At 36.7% G+C, this 25344-nt stretch overlaps 7 protein-coding genes across 10 annotated transcripts; 5 read left to right on the top strand and 2 right to left on the bottom strand.

Moving 5' to 3' along the window:
• Positions 1 to 793: 793 nt before the first annotated feature.
• LHCB4.1 (light harvesting complex photosystem II) lies at positions 794 to 2274 on the top strand. The gene is made up of 2 exons (XM_007026667.3): positions 794 to 1380; positions 1779 to 2274. Exons 1-2 carry the CDS (start codon positions 886 to 888, stop codon positions 2136 to 2138), a joined length of 855 nt encoding a protein of 284 aa, XP_007026729.1. The 5' UTR covers positions 794 to 885; the 3' UTR covers positions 2139 to 2274.
• A 902-nt stretch (positions 2275 to 3176) lies between these two features.
• On the top strand, positions 3177 to 5469 carry LOC18597556 (Peptidase S24/S26A/S26B/S26C family protein). Of its 2 annotated transcripts, none has more exons than XM_007026668.3 (5): positions 3177 to 3336; positions 3728 to 3941; positions 4025 to 4097; positions 4613 to 4772; positions 5006 to 5469. In XM_007026668.3, the coding sequence occupies exons 2-5, from the start codon at positions 3776 to 3778 to the stop codon at positions 5111 to 5113; spliced, it is 507 nt and encodes a 168-aa protein (XP_007026730.3). In that variant the 5' UTR covers positions 3177 to 3336; positions 3728 to 3775; the 3' UTR covers positions 5114 to 5469. The 2 variants fall into 2 exon arrangements, with proteins under 2 accessions (XP_007026730.3, XP_088662378.1); XM_088806252.1 differs by having other exon boundaries at positions 3178 to 3336; positions 3716 to 3941.
• A 954-nt stretch (positions 5470 to 6423) lies between these two features.
• On the top strand, positions 6424 to 8840 carry LOC18597557 (protein yippee-like). Its single transcript, XM_018121591.2, has 5 exons — positions 6424 to 6528; positions 7625 to 7668; positions 8241 to 8349; positions 8466 to 8521; positions 8596 to 8840. The coding sequence occupies exons 1-5, from the start codon at positions 6433 to 6435 to the stop codon at positions 8678 to 8680; spliced, it is 390 nt and encodes a 129-aa protein (XP_017977080.2). The 5' UTR covers positions 6424 to 6432; the 3' UTR covers positions 8681 to 8840.
• Positions 8841 to 11704: 2864 nt separating this feature from the next.
• LOC18597558 (uncharacterized) lies at positions 11705 to 15383 on the top strand. Its single transcript, XM_007026674.3, has 5 exons — positions 11705 to 11959; positions 12040 to 12172; positions 13210 to 13324; positions 13604 to 14638; positions 14797 to 15383. The coding sequence occupies exons 1-5, from the start codon at positions 11833 to 11835 to the stop codon at positions 15055 to 15057; spliced, it is 1671 nt and encodes a 556-aa protein (XP_007026736.3). The 5' UTR covers positions 11705 to 11832; the 3' UTR covers positions 15058 to 15383.
• A 582-nt stretch (positions 15384 to 15965) lies between these two features.
• LOC18597559 (protein BOBBER 1-like) lies at positions 15966 to 16747 on the bottom strand. Its single transcript, XM_007026675.3, has one exon. It carries the CDS (start codon positions 16624 to 16626, stop codon positions 16102 to 16104), a length of 525 nt encoding a protein of 174 aa, XP_007026737.3. The 5' UTR covers positions 16627 to 16747; the 3' UTR covers positions 15966 to 16101.
• Positions 16748 to 17391: 644 nt separating this feature from the next.
• Positions 17392 to 20906, top strand: LOC18597560 (Protein kinase superfamily protein). Of its 3 annotated transcripts, none has more exons than XM_018121768.2 (7): positions 17392 to 17844; positions 17978 to 18125; positions 18815 to 18927; positions 19178 to 19388; positions 19520 to 19757; positions 20060 to 20210; positions 20299 to 20906. In XM_018121768.2, exons 2-7 carry the CDS (start codon positions 18053 to 18055, stop codon positions 20653 to 20655), a joined length of 1143 nt encoding a protein of 380 aa, XP_017977257.1. In that variant the 5' UTR covers positions 17392 to 17844; positions 17978 to 18052; the 3' UTR covers positions 20656 to 20906. The 3 variants fall into 3 exon arrangements, with proteins under 3 accessions (XP_017977257.1, XP_088662420.1, XP_088662421.1); XM_088806294.1 differs by having other exon boundaries at positions 17392 to 17785; XM_088806295.1 differs by lacking the exon at positions 18815 to 18927 and having other exon boundaries at positions 17396 to 17785.
• A 786-nt stretch (positions 20907 to 21692) lies between these two features.
• Positions 21693 to 24299, bottom strand: LOC18597561 (clathrin light chain 2-like). The gene is made up of 3 exons (XM_018121771.2): positions 23685 to 24299; positions 23307 to 23460; positions 21693 to 22258 (listed from the first exon to the last, which is right to left on the bottom strand). The coding sequence occupies exons 1-3, from the start codon at positions 24044 to 24046 to the stop codon at positions 21878 to 21880; spliced, it is 897 nt and encodes a 298-aa protein (XP_017977260.2). The 5' UTR covers positions 24047 to 24299; the 3' UTR covers positions 21693 to 21877.
• Between the last annotated feature and the right edge of the window lie 1045 nt (positions 24300 to 25344).

The raw sequence follows: 25344 nt of genomic DNA on the forward strand, positions 1-25344 counted from the left end.
GCGACATGATATGGTATAATAGGTGATAATATGATATATTGACGTATCTATGTGTATAAAATGATAAGTAGTATTGTTAATTAATTGTACATATTTGACATAAAATAAAAATATATAAACTTAATTAAAATATAATAAAAAATTTTAAATAACTTAAAATTTATTTTCAAATATTATGTAAAAAATTAATCAATTATGCACCGAGCATTTGATTCATTAGTTGGTGCATGATCCTTTATCTAAAGAATAAGATTCGAATCCCCTCTTTAATTATAAAAAAAAAATTATTCAATTACAAGATTTTACACCCAAATTGAACCCTCACAAGTTCTTCCAAATATTAAGCAGTTTTAATTTTATATTATCAATTAAAAATTAAAATTTTAAAATTTTAAATTTGAGCATTAAATGTTAATTCAAAAATTTTTAAAAATACATAACGTGAAATTGCGAAATAAGTAACAAAACGAGAACATTTTATTTGTTAAAGGACATTTTCATTATTTAATATCTTCAAGGATCCAAGAGATTTTTCTCCAAGCAACATCAGCCACAAAAAAGATCAGAGCAAAAAACACCGACGGTGCCCCACTTGCCACATAGACAGCAGCTCCACAAGCCCGGCGGAAGAGCAAAACAGTCAAAATCTCAAGACCCCACAAGCAGATAAGGCAGGGATAAGGCCTATACTTCCTCATTCGTTAGATGGATACGCTTCTTCATCCGACGCTCACCATCTTCCTTCATGGATAGAACCATGAAAACCTTGATCAAGCACTTTCCTTTATTATAACACAAACTGGGCGAAAGGTCACACTCCAAAAGACTCTCAACGATATCCCATTTCCCTTTCCATCACTTCACCGTTAGTCTTCCCCTTAAACCATGGCTGCCACCGCCGCTGCCGCAGCTACATCATCCTTCATGGGCACCCGCCTCCCTGACGTCTACACTAGCTCAGGGAGAGTCGTGGCCAGGTTCGGCTTAGGCCGCAAGAAAGCTGCCAGGAAAGTGTCGAAACCAACCTCCGATCGCCCTTTATGGTATCCGGGAGCTGTGGCACCCGAGTGGCTAGACGGAAGCTTGGTTGGTGACTACGGGTTTGACCCTTTTGGCTTGGGGAAGCCTGCAGAGTACTTGCAATATGAACTGGATTCTTTGGACCAGAACCTGGCAAAGAATGTGGCGGGTGAGATCATTGGGACCAGGACAGAGGTTTCAGACGTGAAGGCGACACCGTTTCAGCCGTACAGCGAGGTGTTTGGTCTGCAGAGGTTCCGTGAGTGTGAGCTGATTCATGGGAGGTGGGCCATGTTGGCTACTCTTGGTGCGCTTACTGTTGAATGGCTCACTGGAGTTACCTGGCAAGACGCAGGCAAGGTTAGTTTACTTACCTGCTGCCCTGAAATGCTTTTAGAAACCATCCTTTTGCTGCATGATTGAGACATGATCTGTTTTGAGTGCTAATTAACGTTAAGATATAGTAGAAAGGCTGCCAAGCTTAATTTTCGATGCCTTTTGTTGATGGATTCATTAGAAATATTGTTGAAACTTGAAACTGAGTAGCATATGGGAATAGAAACTTGTTTGATGAGAAACCTTTTCAGGGTAAAATGTAGTTATTGTCTTGATCCTTCTGGATTTGAGAAAGGAAGTCATTCTGCACATTTATCTGATGAGGAATTAGTAAATTAGAGCAGATTTACTTGTTTGAAACTCGGCATGGCCAATGTAAGTTGCTTTCAGAGGGAATAACATAAACTGTCTGGTTATTTCAGGTAGAGCTGGTTGAGGGGTCATCTTACCTAGGCCAACCCCTTCCGTTCAACATTTCAACATTGATTTGGATCGAAGTCTTGCTGATCGGATACATTGAATTCCAAAGGAACGCAGAGCTTGACCCTGAGAAGAGGCTGTACCCCGGGGGAAAGTTCTTTGACCCTCTTGGCTTGGCCTCTGACCCAGAGAAGAAAGCCACCCTTCAACTGGCTGAGATCAAGCATGCACGCCTTGCCATGGTTGCTTTCCTGGGCTTTGCAGTCCAAGCTGCTGCAACAGGCAAAGGTCCTCTCAACAACTGGGCTACCCACTTGAGTGACCCTCTTCACACAACCATCATTGACACCTTCACCTCTTAAAAAGATTCCTTTGCTTGAGTAGAATTTTGCTAGATGTACTATTTGTATGTGCCTTCTATGCTGTAAAAAATTTATAACTTTCCCGACTGTTTCCAGCAGAGAATGCTACTAGCTCAAATTGTCTGGTTACAACAAATCTTCTACTTCTATGTTAATCAAGACACACACCAACCAATCCCTTCAAAATTGCAAGTATGTATGTTGAAAATGCAGATTTATTCATCAAAATGAACAGAGGCTGGCTTTCATTATGAACAGAGTAAACAAAAGGGCATAGAGAAACAATCATTTCCATCGCTTAGTAGCACTCAGCTTTTTCTTCGGCCAAGCGGGTTTGGCTCCCATTGCAGCCTATTGTTCCTTTCAGACCAGACAGGGTAGATACGGTCAGGTTTAAGCTGGAAAACTTTTCATCAGAAGCAAAAGCTAGCCAATGCCATTCTCTGCCAAAACTGGAAAATTTCTTGATTCTGCCATTTATCCGAAAAAGAAACTTGATTGAACAAGAACAAAGCTTGTCAGAGTGTGTTCCCTGTTCCATATCATCTTATCCTTTAACAGCAGCAAAGGGCACAGAAGAAGTTGGACCAGGGCCAGATTAAGTACACCCAAAAGCTCATTTTGCCTGATTATGGCAGAAACAGAACTTCTGCTAGGAATTTTCCTTTTAATTTTATTTAATTGAATTAAAAACTTGATTTGATGAACTGGGGGTAACTAAGTTTATTCAACTGAGTTGAGTTTGATTATTTGTCTGCCCAATTGATCTTTCCTTTGGTACCATTTTCGACAATTTTACCTTATGTTTTCATAAACACTAAATGTAAAATTATAAAGGGGATATCAAACAAAGAATTAAACGTTGATCAAATAATTTTATTCAAATTTAGCAAATTCGAACAGCTTAATTAATCGAGCTTTTATATCATATTATTTTTATTATATATGAAATAAATGGAATATTAAATTAATTTTTGTTCAACCTCAAATCCCCTTTTTTTTACTTGACCAAATGGACCATATGACTCTGCTTTTTTGCTGACGGGGCTATTTCTTTCCTTTATTAGCAGTTCTTGACGTCAACTGCCGAGCTACAGAGCGACGACCGCAAGCAATAAGAATCAAAATAAGCAAAAGACCCCAAAGCTTTTCTCGCGCCTGCCTTTCCTTTCACCCCATTGCTTCTCTTGCTCTCCAGGTAACTGAGTTCTTCCTTCCATGATTTCTTAATGCTCTTACCTTGGTAACTGCGTTTATGAATTTCCCTTTATGCAGCTCCCACAGCAAGTAAGATGTTCAATTTTTTGCATAATCCAATATTGGGAGTGTTGTAGCTTGGAATTCAAGGCAGATGGCCTGATTGTGTGTGTTTCGTTGTTTAATTGTTTTGTTCATGTCGTCATTCTCAATTTAAGGGAGTTTCTGGGATACCCAGATGTTGTATGTCTTTTTTATTTTCGAAATTGCGTGGTTTGTGAAGTTTTTACATCGTGTTACTATTGAACATTGATTGGGATTTAACTTTTATTGCTAATCTAGAGGAAAATATTGAAGTTTTTTTTGGTTCTGATTGTCAGTTGTGAATGCAGATGGTTCCATATTTCACCTGACATGCATCTGTTGTCGGAAACTTGGACATGGGAACCCCTAGTGTTTTATGGAATGTCGCAAAGAAGTGTTTCACGGTTGGGCTTGTCTCGCTTACAGTTTCAGATCGATTTGCCAGTATAGTGTCAGTCCGGGGTGGCTCAATGTCTCCCACGTTTAATCCCAAAACCAATACCTTGTTTGGTTCATTGAGTGGTAATACTTTGAGAGAGTTGAAAGAAGTGTTTTGCATCACTGTTGATTCTTTCAGTAGCTACTAATCATATCTTTGGCTGCAGATGACTATGTTCTGGTGGAGAAGTTTTGCCTTCAAAAATACAAATTTTCACATGGCGATGTGGTAGTTTTCAGGTAATTGTTTGTGTTGATATTGCTTATATACTGTCTCAATTTCGTGTTAAGCCCAATGCAGGCACCTCGTGAATGAAGCAAGATTTGGGGTTGGTTTTTCATTCTTGGCTTCTGTGTGCCATTATTGTGTTTCATCACTGTTGGTTTAGGAATAAAGTTTTCTTACTTAACCAAAGAAAGCTACTATCAAGCTCTTCTTCATTATGGAACCGAACTCTAGTATGTTGTTTCATGGACTTCTTCTCATTAAACCAGAAAATCAAGGAGACACTAGAGATATTGATAGAGTAATAATCACATTTTGCTGAGCTTAGAGGGAGAGAGATTAAGTAGTCGAGTAATTTCTTTTGTTGCTCCATAAGGATTTCGACGAAACTTGGATTTCATGTTCCTACATGCAATCCCCTGTTTCCTCAATCAATTTAAATGAGACTCATCTTTTAAATGCTCAGTACTGTTCATAAATGGTCTTATTACTGAAATCTGATATCGCTTTGGCTGCAACCTTTTTGCAGCTCTCCATATGATCACAAGGAGAAACATGTAAAGAGAATTATTGGCTTACCAGGTGATTGGGTTGGGACTCATTACGATGTCGTGAAGGTTCCAGAAGGACATTGTTGGGTTGAGGGAGACAATTCAGCTTCAAGCATGGACTCGAGGTCTTTTGGCCCTGTAAGTTGCCCCACCATGATTAGATAGCTTGAAGTTCATTGTAATTTAATCTTTTTGTTTCTCCTAATTCTTCTGATAATATTTTGTTGTTGAAACTTTTTCCTTGTGAAGTTTCTTTCAAGAATGATTTCTTTTATCTTGTAACTAAATAAAATGCAGTGAAGATCACTTTGTTGACTCTTTTTTATTTCCATTGCTATGAGCTTTAAACTTGAATGAGCTATCTTTTGTAGGTTCCTTTGGGTTTGGTTAATGGAAGGGTCGTCCACATTCTGTGGCCTCCGCACAGAGTAGGCAGCGTCGAGAGAAAAGCTCCTCAACACAGAGTTTCTTCCTCCTAATTGCATCTGAACCACAATTTTTTCATGGACAGTTATACAAGTGTTTCCATGCAATTTTTCGCATTCGGTGATCTCTTTGGTATTCTACCTTCATCATTTATTCTTGTTTAACAATGGACAATATCACATGCAAATTGGTGTTGAAGGATTTAGATTTATAAGCTTAATCTATTAAGATTCAGCAGAGACTAAGATGATGAGAGGCTTGCTCAAGTGCTAGAGTCCAACTGTGGGATGCCATGTTTAATCATGTTATGTTTTTAGCCACAACTCATTCATAGTTTGGTGAAGAAGACAGGTCATAGGAAGCTCTGGATGATGATCTAGGTTAAATAAAAAGTATTTTCTTTTGAGAATCTTATCATGCAGTGATTTGCTTTGCTATGATTTTTTATCAATAATGCCATAATTCCCTTGCATTTAAATGAAGTAAAAATTGCACCATGCTATTTTTCGAGGGACGATGTTTTGAATTAACAGATATTTGGATATCGAGTCATGCAATAAGATTCGAATGGTAAATCTATTACCATTTCATTTAAGTATGTGTCACGCATGCTTTTCTAATATTGAAGAAATATTTTACTATTATTATAATTTCACAACCAGTGAACATATGTTATTTGAATTTTGAATATTTTGAATTTTGACATAAAGTAAATGAAAAAATCAAATATCATGTGAAATTTTTAAAGTAATGAATAATTGGATATCAAATAACGTGTCAAGATTTTGAATAATAATTTTGTTATCATGACTTTACCATTTCATAAGGAATGAAATAATTAATAATTCGAGTCACATAAAGTGTTACATCTTATGAAAACTATTGAAATTTAAGTAAAGTATTTGAATTTATACTAAAAAAAATTGGATAACTATAAAATTAATTAATTATAAGTAAATTCACTGTCACAATAAGACTTTTGAGTTCAATATTGAAATTATTAATTGAAATGGACCCTTTTTTGAATTTAAGATATCAGATATTAGTAGATTGTAATTACGCTTAACAATCCATTATTTTGCGGGAATATGGATGTATGTGTCTATATATATATATATATATATAAAGGGCAAACCGGTGCACCATTGGCTCAAATGTCACAATTAGATTTCTCTTTGACACTCTGTGACAATCAGCACCCAAACGCTTTCCAACGCACCACGTCCGCCATTACTTTTCCCTTCATCTTTGGTTTCTTTCTCGATCCATTTTCCATCAATCTTTTTTTTTTCTTTTCTTTTTCAGTTATTTATTTGCTTTTTTTTTTTGTGGGTTTTTTGGTTTTTGGAAGGTTTAGTAGAAAGAAAACAGAATGGGAAGGCTGTTCGTGATCACTCTCGAGGGAAGCGTTTATAGCTGCAAGCACTGCCAAACCCATCTTGCTCTCCTCGCTGACATTATCTCTAAGGTCCTCTTTTTTGTAGATTGTTTGTAAAATCCTTTGTTCCGCTTTTTGTGAATGCATTAGTGTCTCTATGGGGTTACTTTTGATCCTGCGTTCCTTGGGAGGTTCTTTTGGGATATGGGAATTGATAAATCTGTGACAAATGGAACCAAAAACGAGTGAAAACGATTTGAACAACCATTCAAGGCTGCATCACGGCTGTATTTTTCATGTTAAGAATTTAAAAATGAAACAGGTTGATGGCTCTGTAATTTGTGGTCGTTGAAGTTTTTCCTAGGGGTTGCGATGCCTCATGCTGTTTCTCTTTGATGATTTTTCATGGGAGAAATGCGCACTAATATTGCCCACATAGCATTCAGTGTGATTTCTCTTTGTTTTGCAATTATGTGTGTTGCTATGGAATTAATATTTGCTTAGAACTTTGATGGATGGAGTCATTGTGATGGGAGGAAGCCTAAGGAGGGTCACGTCTGTCTTAATGACGGTGACTGTTTTTAGCAAGCTCTTTTGATTTTATGGGGCTTTTAAATTGGTGCTAGAAAATAACTTTCTCGTATGTAACTTCATTTCTCTTTTTGATTACGGAGTAGTTCTTAAATAGCAACTTGGCTGATTGAATTGGAGTTTATTCGATTTTACATCTAAGATTTTGTGCGGTGTTGTAAATTTGAACATAAAAAATTTGAGACAAAAGGAAGAAGGAGAATAAGCAGCTCATACATCAGTCTATCGTGTTTGATTTTAGATTTTTATTTGTTTTAGAATCACCTCATCCTTTGTTTGCTGACTATTAACATTGATTTTATTTTAGATACAGTCTGACTTGTTTCGAATGTCCATAGAATATACTTAACTATCATCATACATGGACATACATATGTTTCTGATTTTTATCAAGCCATTTTGTTGCTTGATCGATGGAAAAAAGGATATGAAAGTTGGGGGAGATTGTCAATAGACCTTTCCTTTCTGTTATTGGAATGGATTCTCTGCCTTATCTATCACTTCACCATAGCCATGTTTTTCGTTGACCTCCATTATATCAGGTATTGTTCAGCAACACAGAGATATACTAACCCAGCCTTTACCTGTGTTTCAGTCTTTCCACTGCAGGCATGGAAAGGCTTATCTCTTTGATAAGGTGTAAGTATTTCCTCGTCATGTACTTTATAAAGCCAATTTTTGTCTCCATAGAGCGTTGCCTAGAAATATTCTTTTCTATTCAAAAATTATGCACATACGAGTTTTTCTACTAATACTACTATATATGGTCTCTTATTGCAATCAATGAATTGAAAGCTATGCATTTGTGAGGTGTTTTTTGTGGTATGGTATGTCCATTTCCTTCCTTTTTATTTATTTGCATAGAAGAAATGAATGAGATCATCTTATTTCTACTAAAGAAGCAAGTAAGAAGTCAACAATCTAAACTAATCAACTACCCTCTATTCTAGAACAGGCCAAAGGAAAACAGACAGCCAGAATCAATTAATCAGTCGTTCCCTTTCCATATGTTCCCCTCTTTCTGCATATTCTAAATTATAAATGAAGTATACTAATTGTGCAAGAATAACCACGGGATAGGTGAATGCAAAATGACTATTTTTTTTGCGATAGAATTGAGAGTCTAAGGGCATGCTCCATTACTTATGTCATATGCATTCTGCAGATATGAATGGTTCAAATAACATATTTTCTTTCTTAATGCATCACAGTGTGAATATCACAGTAGGAGAGAAAGAAGAGCGCATGATGATGACTGGAATGCACACTGTTGTTGATATATTCTGTGTTGGGTGTGGCTCGATTGTGGGATGGAAATACGTAAGTAGTAGTTTTGAAATTGAGTTTTTGCTGGTTTGATTTCTTTACAAGGCTTAGTTGCATGAGTTAATTTCTTAGAACTTATCTCCCTTTCCTAACAGTGTGACTGATTGTAGGAGGCTGCACATGAGAAGTTACAGAAGTACAAAGAGGGAAAATTCATTCTTGAGAGGTGCCATATCACTGTTTCTTTCAGTTGCATGTAATATTTCAATGTTCTCAAATGTATATTTAACCGTGGAGCAGGTTTAAGGTGTTGGGCCCTGATGGAAGCAATTACTTGGTGAGTCAGGAAGCTATGGTTGGTGGAAGTGATGCTGATGATGCTTGATTGCAATTCAGTTTGCCATTTGATCAAATGTTTTAATTGTACATTCTCTGCATCTCATGTGCTTGTTGGCCTGCTATTTAGGCTCTTAAATTGGAATTATTTTTTCTGTTACAGAACATTCTTTGCCAATAGTATTATTAGAATGATTCCGTTCTTCAAAGTCCGGGTTGCTTTTACTGTTCGCTAATGACATCTTCATGCAAGTCTTGCACATTACACACGGGAGATAACACCATGCTCTATATTTGCAGCTACATCATACTTCTATCCACTTCTTGAAATGCTGGTTTTTGGAGGCATTGCCTTAATTTCTTTTGTTCCCCTTTTGATTGATGGCAGCATGTTAATCAAAAATTTTGTTGCTCTGAGGTTGAATCATGGTTCTATCGGCCCAATAACAGGCTTAGGCTGGGCAACCTGAAGGATCCAAATTCTTTGGCCATGGTGGATTAGGTAGGCTTGACCCATTTTAATGTCTTTAATTAAGAATATCTTGGTAATGATATTGTTTGATTCAGTAAATCTCTTCAACCAGCATATCATCTTGATTTGCGGTACTTTTTCTAAGCTTGATTAATATAGACAAAACCTTCATCCTTAGGACTAGATATAGGTAGGATTTAAGTTCATGTGTGACCCTGGCCCAGATGGGATTAATTTGTCAAAGCTTGTATGAATGTGCTTTGCATTCATGAACATCCTTCCACCTGCAGTCCTCTGACACCGACCATTCAATCATGGAAAACTCTAGACCCCAGAAAAAATCAATCAAAAAAAGAGTGGAAGGCACGTGACCCATGTGCAGCTAAGCTTTGTATAAATTCATTACACCTGAAACAAGGAAGGAGATGAGATGAATTATGAATCTCTTAAGATGGGGCCTGAAATGATATGGGGAAAGAAACAGATGTGGGACTCAAAAGGATTTGAGACCGCCAAATTGGCTTATTCCCCAGTTCCCAGTTACCCTCAATTGCTTTCTGCAGCTCTAAATCTCATCTTGAGATCATTCGATTAGGGTATTTTGTCCATGTAATCAGTAAGGGATTTCATGTTTGAATATCTTAATCATGTCGTGTCTAGACATTTATCATGAATTCAACTACGATAAATTCCGCAATGTATTATGTCCAAAATTGTTCGATGATATTTCTATTGACTAGTGATAAAAAGATTTAATTTCGTGTTTACGTATTTTAATTGTGTCGTATTACATGAGTAAACATGAATATCAAATCAAAGTGATAGATAGGGACAAAGCAAATGCTTCGTTTCAACATCAGTTATCATCAATTTTGCTCTTTAATTGCGGCTCGAAATAAGGTCTTCTGCTTTTTGTTTTTTCTTTCCTTATGATACTGTTCCCCCGGAGGCTTCGGCTTGGCACGTCAGGAGAGGAGACTCAGCAGATGAAGTCTGCCAATTCTAGTAGGTCCCCCAATTGCAATGTTAGAAGCATCAGCATTTAGGTTTTTAGCTTCAAATCATATTTGCATTGTCGTTCGTTCAACATTATTGGAACCTTGCTCCCTCTTAATTCATCTTTTTAATACTAGCCTACTACCAACTAGTATTAAATTACAGTATTTTATCAAAAATATTAAATATAAAAAGTTAAAATAAAAATATTATATAATTATATTATTATTTATTATAATATGTTAATATCGTATGATATAAAATGGTATTATATTTTGATTATTTAATTTAAAATAAAATTATAAAAATTTTATTAGATGTAATGAAAAATAAAAATAAATTCAAATTTTTTCAAATATTATGTCATTATTTAATGAAAAGATCCGAATCGGTGAATAATTAAATACTTAAAAAATGAACAAACATTTTCAAACGTTTGGATTGTCCCTTTCCAAATTTCCAAAAAATAGCAACGAAAAAGTTTTTTTTTTTTTTTCGTGGATTGATTGGGGCCCAGAAATAAAAATGCATGCAGGCGCGGAGTTTAAACCGCTCGATTCACGAGGCCCATTGTCCTGTGTTCCAGGGTTTAACCCCCCTTTCATTCAATCAGGGCCGTCCGATTCAGTATCGTTCATCTCGAGAAATCCAACAGCCTCGTTTAAATCTCAGCTTTTGAATGCCCGACCCGAGCTTTTGAATTGAAACTGCAAAGGGAAGGATCCGGTGTGTCGCGGCGGAATTTAGCTTAATATGTTAAAAAGTCAGTCGTCCACCATGTGTTGCCCTCAAGAATGTTTTCTTCAATATTATTTTATAAGTAGACATGGTTTTACAATCTAACTACGAAATTGCCACTCATTACTCATTACCCTAATCGAAACTATTTTCCTCGTGACATTTAAATAAAATCTAACAATTTTGTATAGAATGTCTCGTGTTTTAAATAGATTTACTTATTTAATTAATCACATTATTATATTAATTTCTATAATATGATACGTTTATAATACTCATTTAATCAGATTAATTGTATCTAAATAGATCTATTGTGTCATACAAAATTTAATTTGATTTATTTAATAAAATATTAATTATTCATATCCATTAAACGTGTTAAATGTAATAATTCTACTTATTTATAAAAATATTAATTAAAAATTGATCATCAATAATATATTTTTAAAAAAATCTATAAAAAATATCCTATTTAAATCGAAATAATTAATCAAAATTAATAAAGAAAAATGAGTTTCAATTATTAATATCTAATATATTACATCAAGATCAAAAGGGCCCATCCATGGTAAATGGCATTTTGGTTATTATCCTAATGATAATGACTTATTGATATAAACAACTGCAAGAGCAACACCCTGGTGGCAATGCTTCGTTTCGTCCCTTCTTCCCTCAGTTTTTTTCAAATTTCCTCTGAACTAACACTCACACCTGTTCCCTGTCAGATCATTCAAAAAAATAATTTTTAATTCAAATAAAAAAAGAGGAAAAAAGTTCTCTTCTCTGAAAGATTGAACATTTCCCTCTTTCACACGGAAATGAGGTTGTAAAAACTAATAAGATCCTCCAGCTTCGTTGAACCAACCTTTGTTTTTTTTTCTTTTTTTTTTTTTTTGGATTTTTGGTTCCATTTTTGTAGCTTTGAAAGCTTGGTTTTGGATCTGAAAGAGATAGATTTTGGTGTGCTTTGATCGGTTTTATTGAGAGATCGGAAAATGGTGATGAAAGAGAGAGACGAGGAGCTGGCTTTGTTCCTGGAAATGCGGAGACGAGAGAAGGAGAAAGAGAAGAACAACAATCTTCTCTCGCTTCACAACTCGGAACAACTCAATGCTCCTCTAGGTAAAAACGTTACGGACTTTCGTTTTTTTTTTTCTTCTTAAGGTTCTTCCTTGTAGCTTCTTAACTGATTGTTTGTGTAGGATCTAACGTCAACGTCAACGGAAACGGCGGCGGCGGTTCTCCGATATCGAAGATAGTATCGGCTGTGCCGGTACGGAAGACTGCAGCTGATATTTTTTTGAATTCGGAGAATGAAAAGTCAGATTATGATTGGTAAATGCTGAAGATATCTCCACTTCTTTCTCTGTGTTTTTGTTGATTTTTTCAACAGGATTCAGCGATCCATTGATTTCTAATTGGATTTTTCCTTTTCCCTTTTAGCTTGAGAATTTAAGATCGATCTCTGTTTTGGTTGTTTATAGGTTACTATAAGTAAGGAGCTCTGAGTTTTGGTCAATGGAATCTACGTGCTTAGCAAATTTCCCTTTTTCAGTTTTTTAAATGAACAAAAAGGATACTTTCAAAAAAAAATGAAAAAAAAGGATGAAGTTTGTGTGAGCAACTTTTTAGTTTAAGGTTTTAGTCGTGTAAGTAACAATGATTTGATCTAAAAGCTTCCCTTTTAAGAGGGAGAGGTGTGGGTACCAATTAAGCCATAAAGAGAAGAACTTGACATCATTTGGAACCTTTTAAAACAAAGCATTAAGTTGCTTTTTGCAAAATTTTTATTTTGACATTTTGTTTTAAATGAAGAATTAAAATTTATTACTTGCTTTTTGTTTTAGAGTGTTCTGATCGGTCATATAGCAGATGAAAAGTTGTGATAGTTCAAAGTTTGGATATGGTATTTGTCTCAAAACCCAATGGCTTGAGTTTTTTGTAGAAGGATATGGCATAATGCTTCTATTAAGTTTGCTGCTTCAGCAATATTAATAATTCTAAGGGTCCCTCTGCTACCTTTCTCTCAATATAATTTTGTGCCATATGTAGGATGTTGTCACTAGTAGTTCTAAATGGGATTTTTCTTTCTATACTTGCATTTAGATAACGTTTGTTTTGGCTACTATCACCGTTAGCATATGATTTGTTAAAGATCTTATTTTTTTCCAAAAATGGAAAAGCTTTTGTATTTTTTCAAAACTGAGTAATTATTTGTTGCTTTGACAGCAAACCAACAGTGATGCATACCTGAGTGATAATTGACATTTCCTGATTGTTACACATTGAATTCAGATCGATCATGATGATGTGATTCAACAATAAAATTGTTTCTTTGCTCTGTATTAACGGGAGATATCTTCTGCCTTCAGGCTTCTTACTCCACCTGGTACACCACTATTTCCCTCTTTGGAGATGGAGTCGCAGAAGACTCTAATGAGCCAGATTGGGATGTCTAATGCTCGCCCTACTGCTCTGAAAACAAGGGTAAGAACTCTTATGTGACTTGAGTTCTGGATGCTTTCCACCCTTTTCTTCTGCTGTGATCAGCCTGTGCAGATTGCCAAACTTAAGTTGTAATAGAGATTTCAGTTTCAATCATGTTATACTGGGAGTATTAGATCTCTTTGGCATGTATTGTTTCAGCTTTATCCGGTTGTCAAGTTATGACAGTTTGCTGAAAATATTTGCTCTCTGGTTCTTAAGAGATTTTTGTTACTGCCCTATTGTCATATCTTGCAAATTTATTTTGCCTTGGGGTTTCAGCTGGCAAATCACCGGGAGGAACCTGCTTCAAAGAGCACTCTAGCACCAAAGCAACAAACTTTGTCAGCCGGACTAAACTCTTCCACAAATCTTAATAAAAGGCCATCATCTTCAGGGGGTCCAAAATCTGCTAGTAGACCTGCAACACCTACTGGCCGGCCCACTCTACCCACAGCAACCAAGCCTACGAGATCTTCTACACCTACATCACGAGCCACCTTGCCTTCCACAAAACCCGCTGCTTCTACAGCAAGATCCTCAACTCCAACTAGATCCACAGCACGTTCTTCTACACCAACTGCTAGACCCTCATTGCCAGCTTCCAAGTCAACATCAAGATCGGCTACACCAACCCGTCGACCAGCTACCTCATCTAGTACTCCTATTGCATCTGCACCTACTGGTCGATCGTCTTCAGTAACGAGATCAGCTCCCACAACTTCTTCAGTACCGAGATCAGCTCCCCTTACTTCTTCAGTTATGAAATCCGCCCCCCCTATGTCTTCTGCAACAAAATCAGCTCCCACTACATCAAAAAATTCAGTACCATCACGAGGCACATCTCCAACAGTAAAGTCTAGGCCTTGGAAACCGTCTGAGATGCCTGGTTTTTCACTTGATACCCCACCAAATTTAAGGACATCATTGCCAGAAAGACCAGCTTCAGCCACACGGGGGAGGCCAGCAGCAGGTGGCACCAGGTCAGCTTCTGTTGAGGCCAGTTCTAATGGAAGACCAAGACGTCAGTCCTGCTCTCCTGCTAGAAGTAGGGCATCAAGTGGCAGTGTTTGTGGTAATGGGAGCTCCATTCGTTCTGCTCGTAGAGCAGATACTAATGGTAGTGACAATGACAGTCCAGTAGTGATAGGAACAAAGATGGTTGAGAGAGTGGTAAATATGAGGAAACTGGTACCCCCAAAACAAGATGACAATCCTCGTAATAACCCTACTGCAAAATTATCTGCTTCCCTTGACAGCTCAGGCTTTGGAAGAACACTCTCGAAGAAGTCTCTGGATATGGCTCTGAGACACATGGTATACATCTCTTTCTTTACATCGCCTCATTCTGCTAACTTGAATCATACCTAGAAGCTTGTTGATACTCCCTCACCGTGGCATGCTCTAATAATCGAGTACTGTTCTTGTTCGGTATTTAACTATCATTAATAATTTCCGGATCTTTTCTCGTGCAGGATATCAGGCGAAGTATTCCAGGCAACCAGCGTCCTCTTATGACAAACGTTCCAGCTTCCTCCATATATAGTGTGAGATCAGGATCCACAAAGAGCAGGACTGTAAGTGTTTCTGATTCTCCTCTTGCCACAAGCAGCAATGCTAGCTCTGAGCCAAGTGTCAACAATAATTCATTCTGCATTGATGGGATTGAAATGGAATACAACGATCTCAGTAGCGAGAGAGGAAACTCCTCTCCCACCAGCCAGCCAGCGCGCTAGCTGACCAGCAGACTTTCCATTCCAAAAATATATATCGATTTACAAGCTCATCATATTCCTACGCGAAAGCTCAGTCAGCACGATGATTAAGAAACAACCTGTTTCTCGAAAGAAGGTGATTGGTAAGCCACATTTCAAATTTCTGTAATCTGTTAGCTCTTGTAGGCAATCAATCCTCCAGTATATTAATGTGTAAGAATGAGTTAGATCTTGGGAAACAAGAAACTCTTTATGATTAAACTGTAATTCCTGGAAATGGAAGTTTTGGAACTGCTCCCTGCCTTCCTCAAACTACAGAAAATACCCTAAAACCAGAGTTTTCTGCCTCTTGATTTTACCATTTAGCTAGACAAGCACAAATAAAACTATGGAGGCATTAAAAGACAAGGCCTATATATTAAAAAAAATTAGACTATATTAATTATTAAAAAAATTGTTATTTTTTAGTTCGTATTTACACGAACTTTTAATTTTAACGCAAAATTAGGAACCGTCAAATTCAATGTAAATTTACATTTTTGATCCATTAATTTTTTATTTAAATTATTAATCCATTGATTTTACTGATTTATATGATATATGACGTGATATTGGAAATATCTATAAAAATATTAATTGAAATTGAATTGAAAGGTTATTAATTTTTTATAAAAATATCAAGCTTTCAGTATGACAATAAAGTATGAATTTTTTCACATAAAATAAAATAATTTAAAAAAATTAGTATATAAGTCAAAATTGAACTGAACGGTTATTAATTTTTTATAAAAATTATGGGTTTTGAGTATAATAAAAAATATAATTTTTTTTCACATAAAATAAATGAATTAAAAAAATAAAAAATTAGTAATTAAGTCAAAAAGACAAAGCAGAGTGCTTCCTTCAAGCCTTGTAATTTTCGATGATGGAGCATAAACGGCACAACTGTTTATATTAAGTAAATAAATAAATAAAAGATAAAAAAAGAATTAATCTTAATCTTATTTATATTAATAGTCTAACTCTAATTAATTAATAATAACCCTAAAGCTAATCTTATTGGCTTTACATCATCTTTGCATTGGAGAAGTCGAAATTGGGATTCTGAGCCATGAATTTCTTGAGCATCTCTTGGTTCTCGATCTCCTGGCTGGTGGGAAGCCCCAACTGTTTCTGTCTCTGATCAAACATCATCTTCTCGACAGCTGACCTCGTTTCAAAGTCCAAATCCGACAACTTGCTCGGCTCAGGTTCTGCCTTCTGAGTATCAATCTCGGGACCTCCCTTCAACAAGGATTTCCACCAGTTGGACTTATCACACTTGGTCAGAAACACAGAGATCATGCTTTGGTCCTCCAAGCTCCAGTAACATTCATCGGGTTTCACGGTCCCGAACAACTCCCCGTCAAGAATCGGAGCCTGACCCTTTAACTCAATCTTCAGATACTTCTTCTTTATATCGCAGATAACGTCCCTTGATCTGGTTCCCTGAGAAACTGGGATGCTAACAGTCACCTCTTGCAGATTTTGGCCCCATGAATGATTCTCCATGTCAAGACCGTTTGCTTTGTTTGGAGTTAGCTTCGACATTTGCTCTAAGAAGAGAAATTAACTGAATAAGTTAACAGAGAATCGATAAATAAGATATATATATAAGGTTAATCGATAATCCCATTCCTACTCTATTTTAATTAACTGACAGAATCATAGTATAACTCTAATAAGATATTATCTACTTGTCTTTTTCTTTTCTTTTTCTTTTTCAAGTTAAGTAAGGAGACTTTGAGGATGATTTCAACAGTGGAAATTTCCTAGTGACACCCTCCGGGATCTATTGTCTCAAGTCAAAATTGTAGACTTCCAAGGCAAACAGTTTCAAGCAGGCTTACTACGCAAGTTGACCCAAGGACTCGCTGTAAGAAGTAGGCGCAGAAAAAACAAGCAAGAATCCATCTCACTTGCCGATTAATAAATGTCAAAAGTCGTTTCATTATGACATGACAAATTGTGGAACTGTGCTTGATTTTCTAGGACTCCAATGACTTATGAAAATTGAAACCGAAACCTTGATGCTGCTTGCATTTGCTTCCAAATACATGAAAGTCCACCGTCCAGGGTCTTGTGGACCATGATTGCAGTCAGAGGCAATGTCAAATCCATAGACAAGTTCTTTATTTGACCTTAAATTACTATGATCAAGGCCAAATCTTTTTGGAAAATGGAACTTCGGGGCAATGCTTTTCTTTGTTTTAGTTGTAGAGAAAATTTATATATATATATATTTTTTGCAAAAGGAGTTTGAATGGTTGAAGAAAGCAATCGTACAAGTCAACAAAAACATTTCCCCATCTAAATGGAGAAATGCAAGTAGCCATAAACAGTAATGAAAACTCCTTTAGTTTATTACAGGCAAAAGTCACTGCCTATCAAACCCACCAACTCCTCTTATCATCAAAGTGTAAACAAGGCTTTTTGGCTATCGTGTCTTTGCCCTAGTTAAGAAAATCTAACCCCAGGTTGTCACTTTCAGTATCTCTTTCACTCCTTTCTGTTAATGGCCAACTCTTTGCTTCCTCTTATTTATCAATTCCTAGTCAAATTTTACAACACATTTCGTCTACCCTTTGATGCTAAATGGATCTTCTTGTTTCCCAATTCTGTGTGCTCCACCATCCTTCGAGGGGCTTTCTTTCTGAATTTTCTTCAACCAAACCATATCTTTTCAGCATACAAACACCTGGGAACTCAGGTTAGGATTTGTAGATTCTGAGAAGGTTTTACTGAATCTTAACACTCTAGGTTTGCTAGGTTGGTGAATTTAACTAGCTGATCTTTTTGTTCTGTTTCATTTAACTGGTTCTGTTGGGTACTTTGTTGCCTTCAATATTGCTTCTTTTTGCTTTATGAGACAATTAACAAGTCTTTGGCTTGGTGTTTTCAGGGTTGAATAAGAGATCTAGTTTATATGGGTTCAGGTGTGTAGCTCCAAGATCTTGATTTGGTATCTGTGTTTGCCATGAGTTGTAGGTGTTTTGGTTTGTTTGAACTGTTCAAGGGAAGGAATAGTCATGACCAGAAACAAGCTCAAGGTAAGAATTTAAGTCTAATTCAGTTGATTTATTTATGGGTTTGTTTCTTTTGTTGTTTTCTGCTTCTTTTTTATTTAGATAATCAAAGTTGTAAGAATTTTATAGGAAGGCAATTCTGTAATCACCTTTGAACTGCATTTGTGTAAAGCTCTGTTGCTTTGTTTAAGCTCTTGATCCACTTACTTTAACCAACAAGACAACTAGTTGAACATACGTAGGCAATGCAGGTTGTTAATGCCTGGAAAGAAAATGTGGGTCTGCTTGGTAGTGAAATATGTGTTAATTATAGTTTTGTGGCTTCTTTTTCTATATATCTTTGAAATTCCTACTACCGACATTGGTTTTGGTTGTTTCTGTAAAAGAATTACAAAGGAAAGAGCACATTGTTAGGCTGTATATCAGTAGAATGAGTACCTGATATATCAAAAACATTTGGAAGAACAAAGAACTTCTGGAAAAACTCAACATTGGCTTGCTCTCTTTTGCTGTGTTTCGGGTCTAGCCTACAGTAGATTCATTTATTTTTCTCTAATGAGTTCCTCGTGCTTTCCTGATTTATTTTTCTGTTTGAAGCACAGGGTGCTGTCAGATGGTTCTACTTTTAGTTTTCTATTGGATATTTTTGTATGATGTAGTACCTGAGAAGGTTCTCATATGCTCATGTGTTTGTTGTATTTGTGCATGGCTAGAGTTTGCTACCGACAATATAAGGCTCTTTTCGTATAATTCATTGAGATCAGCAACATCAGATTTCCATCCATCAAACAGAATCGGTGGAGGTGGTTTTGGAGTTGTCTATAGGGTAAAGCGAAATGGCCATTCTTTAGTTTTGATGTCTTTACAGTAGCTGTTCAATCCTTTGGAAGAGAGCATATGTGTCTGCTGGGTGTTTTCGCATGAGTTTGTGTGTGTGTGTGTGTGTGTGTGTGAGAGAGAGAGAGAGAGCAGATTTTCTGGTTTCTGTATGCGTACTGGAATCCTGTGTCAATGCCATGTTGGATTTAGTAGGCAAATAATAGTACTAAGACTTTGCCTTTTGTGATTGATTGCAGGGAGTTTTGAGGGATGGTACTCAGGTAGCCATCAAGACTCTCTCTGCAGAGTCTAAACAAGGATTGCGTGAATTCGTGACAGAGATCGATATGATATCAAACATACGACATCCAAACCTTGTTGAACTAATTGGCTGTTGCGTTGATGACAATCATCGGATATTGGTTTACGAGTATCTGGAGAATAACAGCCTTGCCAGTGTTTTACTTGGTAACCATATAACTCCTATGCCTTCTACTTTTGTCTTATGTCTATCCAATGCATTCTACTTAAGAGACAAAAATGTAGATAGGTTTCAAGCTTTCAGGGTGTGCTAATGTCTAGAAATCATAATTTTTCAGGTTCGAGAAGTAAATACATTGCTCTGGATTGGCCTAAGAGAGCTGCTATATGCTTGGGTACAGCTTCTGGTCTTGCATTTCTTCATTACGAAGCTGTACCCCATATCGTCCACAGGGATATTAAAGCTAGTAATATACTTCTAGATGGAAATTTTCAGCCTAAAATTGGGGATTTCGGGCTAGCTAAGCTTTTCCCGGAAAATGTCACTCATGTCAGTACTCGAGTAGCAGGAACAGTGTAAGCTTGATTCTCATTGCATTTCATCCTTTGATTATGAACTGCCTAAACTGTTTAAATTCATGAGGTTTGAAGGATTCATGCCTTACAAAACCATCTTTTTAGCATCTGCAAATTCTCTGTTTCAACATTAGCAAGCATAGAACTAAAAAGATAAACGATATGGAACTCTCACGTAAAAGGCTTACTCAGACCTACAACATGGAATCTTTCTCATGATTTTCTTTCGTGTCCTTTGCCTTCTATTGCATTTTCTTCTATTTCTGTCATTGCATCTCACTTATAATCTTATGTTTCTGCAGCGGATACTTGGCTCCGGAGTACGCCCTTTTAGGACAGCTAACCAAGAAGGCAGATGTATACAGTTTTGGGGTGCTTGTGCTTGAATTAATCAGTGGCAGAAGTAGTAGCAAGGCAGCATTTGGAGTGGAATTGATGCTTCTGGTTGAATGGGTATCTTTCAAAACCTTTTTCCCATTACTTTTAAGGGAATGGAAACTGAACTTGTGCTGACAGAAACTAGAAATGCTGCTGTTTGCAGACATGGAAACTCAAAGAAGAAGAAAGGCTCCTAGACATTGTTGATCCAGAGCTGACTAACTATCCACAAGGTGAGGTGATGAGGTTTATCAAGGTGGCCCTGTTCTGCACCCAAGCAACTGCACACCAAAGACCAACCATGAAGCAAGTGGTCGAGATGCTTTCCAAAGATGTGCATCTCAATGAGAAGATACTGACTAAGCCAGGTGTTTACAAGGGTCCAACCTCTCGGCACTTGGGGGCTAGTGGCTCGGGGACATCATCTTTTTCAAAGACCAAAGGCAAGCAATCGGCTGATCCTTCTTCCTCAACCAACATTTATAGTTCTCACAGTATAACAGAGATGCTTCCTAGGTGATGCACTGGCTGGTTGCCTGATCTTTCTTACAGTTTTACTGCCCTGACCATTCCATTTGATTTACACGAGATAGTGGTACACTACAGATCATTGTTAGTCAATTTTTTTTTCTCTCATTTTTTTAAAATACCAGCAGTTGTGTCCAGAAGTTCAAAGGTTGATTCCATGTCCATAGACCCATTTGTGTAATTGGTGAGAAATTAATGTACCCAATTGAAGTTCGTTATTGAGTTGATCTAGTTTGAATTTAAGATTATCGTGCTGCAAATGTTAATGGTGTTATCGCATTTAAAATATGATAATATCATATCTTAAACAAATTAAATCAACTGAACTCAAATATGATAATTTAATTTATTTAATTAATTGTGTTATCGTATTAATTTGTATAATATCATCTGATTAATTTATTTATAATATACATTTAAATAAATTAATTATGTTTAAATGAGTTTGATATCATAATAATGTGAAGGTATTAAATTTGATTAAACTTATTTAATAAATATGTTAATCTTATCGTATCGCATAATATATATAATAAGCATATCTATATATATATATATTTAAAATTTGACTCGTTTAATTAACAATGTCGTATTAATATTTAGCCATATAACCGTGTCGAGAAAGAATTGCCTAATTCAACTGTAATAATTATGAACTTGCTCCAACCTGTGCATATATCCCTTCTCCGTTTAATAAATAAGAAAATGTGATAATTTTATGGATGGAAAGCGCCGCCATCAGATGGCATTTACCGGTCTATATTTTACCTGAGACTCCTTGTTTCCTCCGAGATGCGGCGGTAACTGCGCCCAGCTTGTCCGGGCTCAGCAAAGACGGGCCGCAATGCAGGAGGCTATTCTTTCCGAAACGAACAAGGCGGGCCATCTGGTTGAGCCCACTGGATTGAAAACTAATATCCAAGGGCAGGAAACTTCTGCATCCCTGCCCAAAGGAACACTAGCTGAGACCTCAAAGTAAACCAATATGAACCTAGACTAGACAATTAGACAAGAAGTAGGCCCAAGGCAAGAAGATAACTTAGACAAGATATATCTCCAGGGCCCAAAAACAAAGAGGTTTTGATTCATAAAGACAAACCAACACAGAACACCGGCAACCAGAAGAACCTTCGAACAGAAAGTAGAGGATTATACAAAAAAGTAGTTTAATCACACTAATTTACTTGTCACATGGATACTCAGCAGCTTCATTCTCAAGCAGCAGCAACGGTCTTGGGAGTAGTTGCAGCTGCTGTCTTGGGGGGAGCAGCACTGGGACCAGCACCAGGGGCCACAGGGGGAGCAGGAGTACCGGTTTTAGCATCTTTCTTGGCTTCTGCTGGTGGTGGCGGTTTGGGCTTCATGTGGGGAGGGGGATTGTGCTTTAGCTTGACAAGTATCTGACGCATTCTTGAGAGATCAGTTGGCTTCCCAGGTTTAGGTCCCTGGATCACAACAATGGAAGGTTTCTTCTCTTTATCTTTCTTCCCCCTCTTCTCTATAGCTGGCACCTCATGTGGGATAAGTTCTGCAATTGCCTTCCAGTAGTTTTTCTCAGCTTCAGCATGGAACTTCTCCCGGCTTGCCAAGAATAACTGTCATAGACAATCCAATACATGTAATCTCGATGTCAGTCACTGGCTTGACACTCAACATAAAACCGTCCCACAATGTAAACAGCTATGACCATGAACACTGCACTACACCTTTTCTTTCGGAGTAGAGCTGAAACAGCAATTGAGCATATCATTTTATTTGGTGCCAAGAAGTCAACTACTATGACAATGCATGTTCACATAATATACTATGACAAGTCAACTACCAAGAAGAATGGATTTCACAATAAGCAGCAACACTTAGTCAATGCTAAAGCAAATTCACCAACTCCATGTAGGATAATGAAACACATCACAACCTCATGTTAACTTTAAGGTAATATTCACACTCTTCATCCCATGACCTTCAGAATTAGCTCCAGCCCATATAGGCTTGACACTGCACTGCACCTTTTCTTTCAGAGTAGAGCTGAACAGCAATTGCACATATCATTTATTTGGTACCAAGAAGTCAACTATTATGACAATGCATGTTCACATAATAAACTATGACAAGTCAACTACCAAGAAGAAGGAGATTCACAACACCTCCAACTTAGTCAATGCTAAAGCAATTTCAACAACTCTGTGTCCGATAACGAAACGCAGGATAAATTCTTGTCAACTTTAAGGTAACATACACACACTAAATTCATGTCAACTTTAAGGTAACATACACACACTAATCACACTTTTTGTCCTGTCACCTTCAGAACCAGCTCTGGTATCAGTTAATAATCCCAGACCAATTTTCTTAGGAAATCAAGTTCCTTAATAAAATCCATATTGATCTTTCTCCACGTAAGTAGAATTATACTCAAGAAACAATCTTGTTAACATAATAAATCTATAAACATTAAACTTTTGCTTAAGAGACCATAAATCGGATCACAAAATCGACTGTTTAAGAGACCATAAACATTTGCTTCTGCTTAAATTACAACACCAATTTTCACGAGATGAAAGTGATGGGCAAAAAATATGGTAGTCCTTTAAACTTTTTATACAATATAAAACATAGTATAAGAAATTGTGATTGATCCATCACCTTCTCCTTCTCCCTGTTGGAGGCTTTGTTATTTTCAACAGCAGTGCTTCTCTTCCTATAGAATTCAACTTTGTACTCGTCTGCTTCCTTTATGATTTGCTCCAACATCTCCTTCTCTTTCTTCTCCTTCTCCTCTAGCTGAATCGCGTTCTGTCTGCCAATCCATAGATTCAATTTAAACCGTTAGATCATTAGAAATCAACTTCCAGACACTTCATCAACTCAGATTCTACCAAAAAAAGGAAGAGCTAATAGCAATTTATATATATGAGCCTTTTAAATTCTGAATATTACAGAAATTTGCTCAATATTTCTCAAAATTTGATATATGTGTCAATCAACAGAAACGAAGTTCGACAGAGTTACTCGTAAGCTTACCTGCGCCACTCTCTCAAAGCAAAGCCTTCCTCTGCCTCCACATCTGCAGGTGGAGGCAGGATCGGACCATCCAGTCCTCCAAACTCTCCGTTGAATCCCTTCCCGTTCTGCTCCGATGAGAAAGCAGAGTATCCGCCACCACTACCGTAGATCGGCGGTGGAGAAGGTGTTTCCGGCATCGGTTGAGATACGAAGACGTCATCTCCAGTACCGTATGATTGATTGTTGAACATCGGAGGGGAATCAGCAACCGAGTCCTTGACCGAGTCGGTTTCGAAGTTTGAGTACGACTCGAATCGCTGGGAAGCGAGGCGAGGGTCGTAGCCTATGTAGCCATCGTCGTCGAATGGACGAGACGACATCGATTTCAAATGCCTTTTTCTCTCCCCCGACCCTAACCGATGGCTGCGGTTTCAGTAAACCTCTCTCTCTCTCTTTCTCTGTATATTTTTCTTCAGTTAAAAACCATGAGCGATTGCACAGAACAGAATCTTAGATGTTTTGATATGTTACATTCGTGCTGACGAACAGTTGCCAGATGGCGATCAACGAATGGAAAGAATCTACATTTAAATGAATGAAGTGTCGCCACGCGTCCGATTGTCCTGGAGTTGAAGGCTTCCGATGCTTTTCTAGTTTGATACAGCGCCCGCCTTTTTCCTTGACCCTGTCCCCACTGCCTCCAATGTGCAGCTGTTGCGTTGCCGAGAGGGGAAGCCTCTGTTGCATGGTGCGGCGTGGGCTACGCTTCTGTGGTTGGGACTGTATCAGTCCTTCATAGATACGCATCTCGAATCCAACAACAGTAGCATTCGGTGGGACCCTTCATGTCCCAATCAGTCAATTGCGCCTGTTAGGCAATTTTCGTGTCCAACTATTAATTGAATCCTTTGCATGTAAATGTTGTACCTTGTGACTGAACAATCTTATAAAGTTGGTTAAACTTTAGGTATATATTACCGTGTATTTACTAGGGATCTCACGTTATTAAAAATAAAATAATTTTTAAAGTTATAAATAATTTATTTTATTTTATAAATTTTTTTAGGATGAAAAATTTAAACTTATAACAGGTAATATCACGATTTATTTAATTCTTCATCAAATCAATACACGATTATATAAAATAAAATATATTAATCTCACATTAATAAATGATATAACGAGTTTTAACTTTATAAGCAATAATCTTCTTACACCTAATAAATATATATTTTGAGTTGAAAGTGTGAGCTCATGATATATTAAATTTAATTTATGCATGTATTAGCTATACATTTGTGTATATATGGATTGAACATTATCCATGTATTTTTTTATGGTAAATTATCTTTTTGATCACTAAATTTTTTTTAAATTTTTTATTTTAATCACTTAACTGTAAAAATATAATATTTGATTCAACAACAATTTAAATATTAACATTATTTTGGTTAAACTTTATGAATATATTAACATGTATTTATAACGGATTTCACATCGATAAAAAATTAAATAAATTTTAAACTTATAAATTAGTACCTTCATCCATTTTATAAACATGCTTTTTGAATTGGAAATGTGCATTCATGACGAGAGTTATCATAACTTATCTAATTATTCATTAGATCGTCACACAGTAGAATAGGGTAAAATATAAAAAATGCTACATTAATAATAG

The sequence above is a fragment of the Theobroma cacao genome, chromosome 5 (genome assembly GCF_053813885.1).
Source record: "Theobroma cacao isolate CCN51 chromosome 5, ASM5381388v1, whole genome shotgun sequence".
Lineage (NCBI taxonomy): Eukaryota > Viridiplantae > Streptophyta > Magnoliopsida > Malvales > Malvaceae > Theobroma > Theobroma cacao.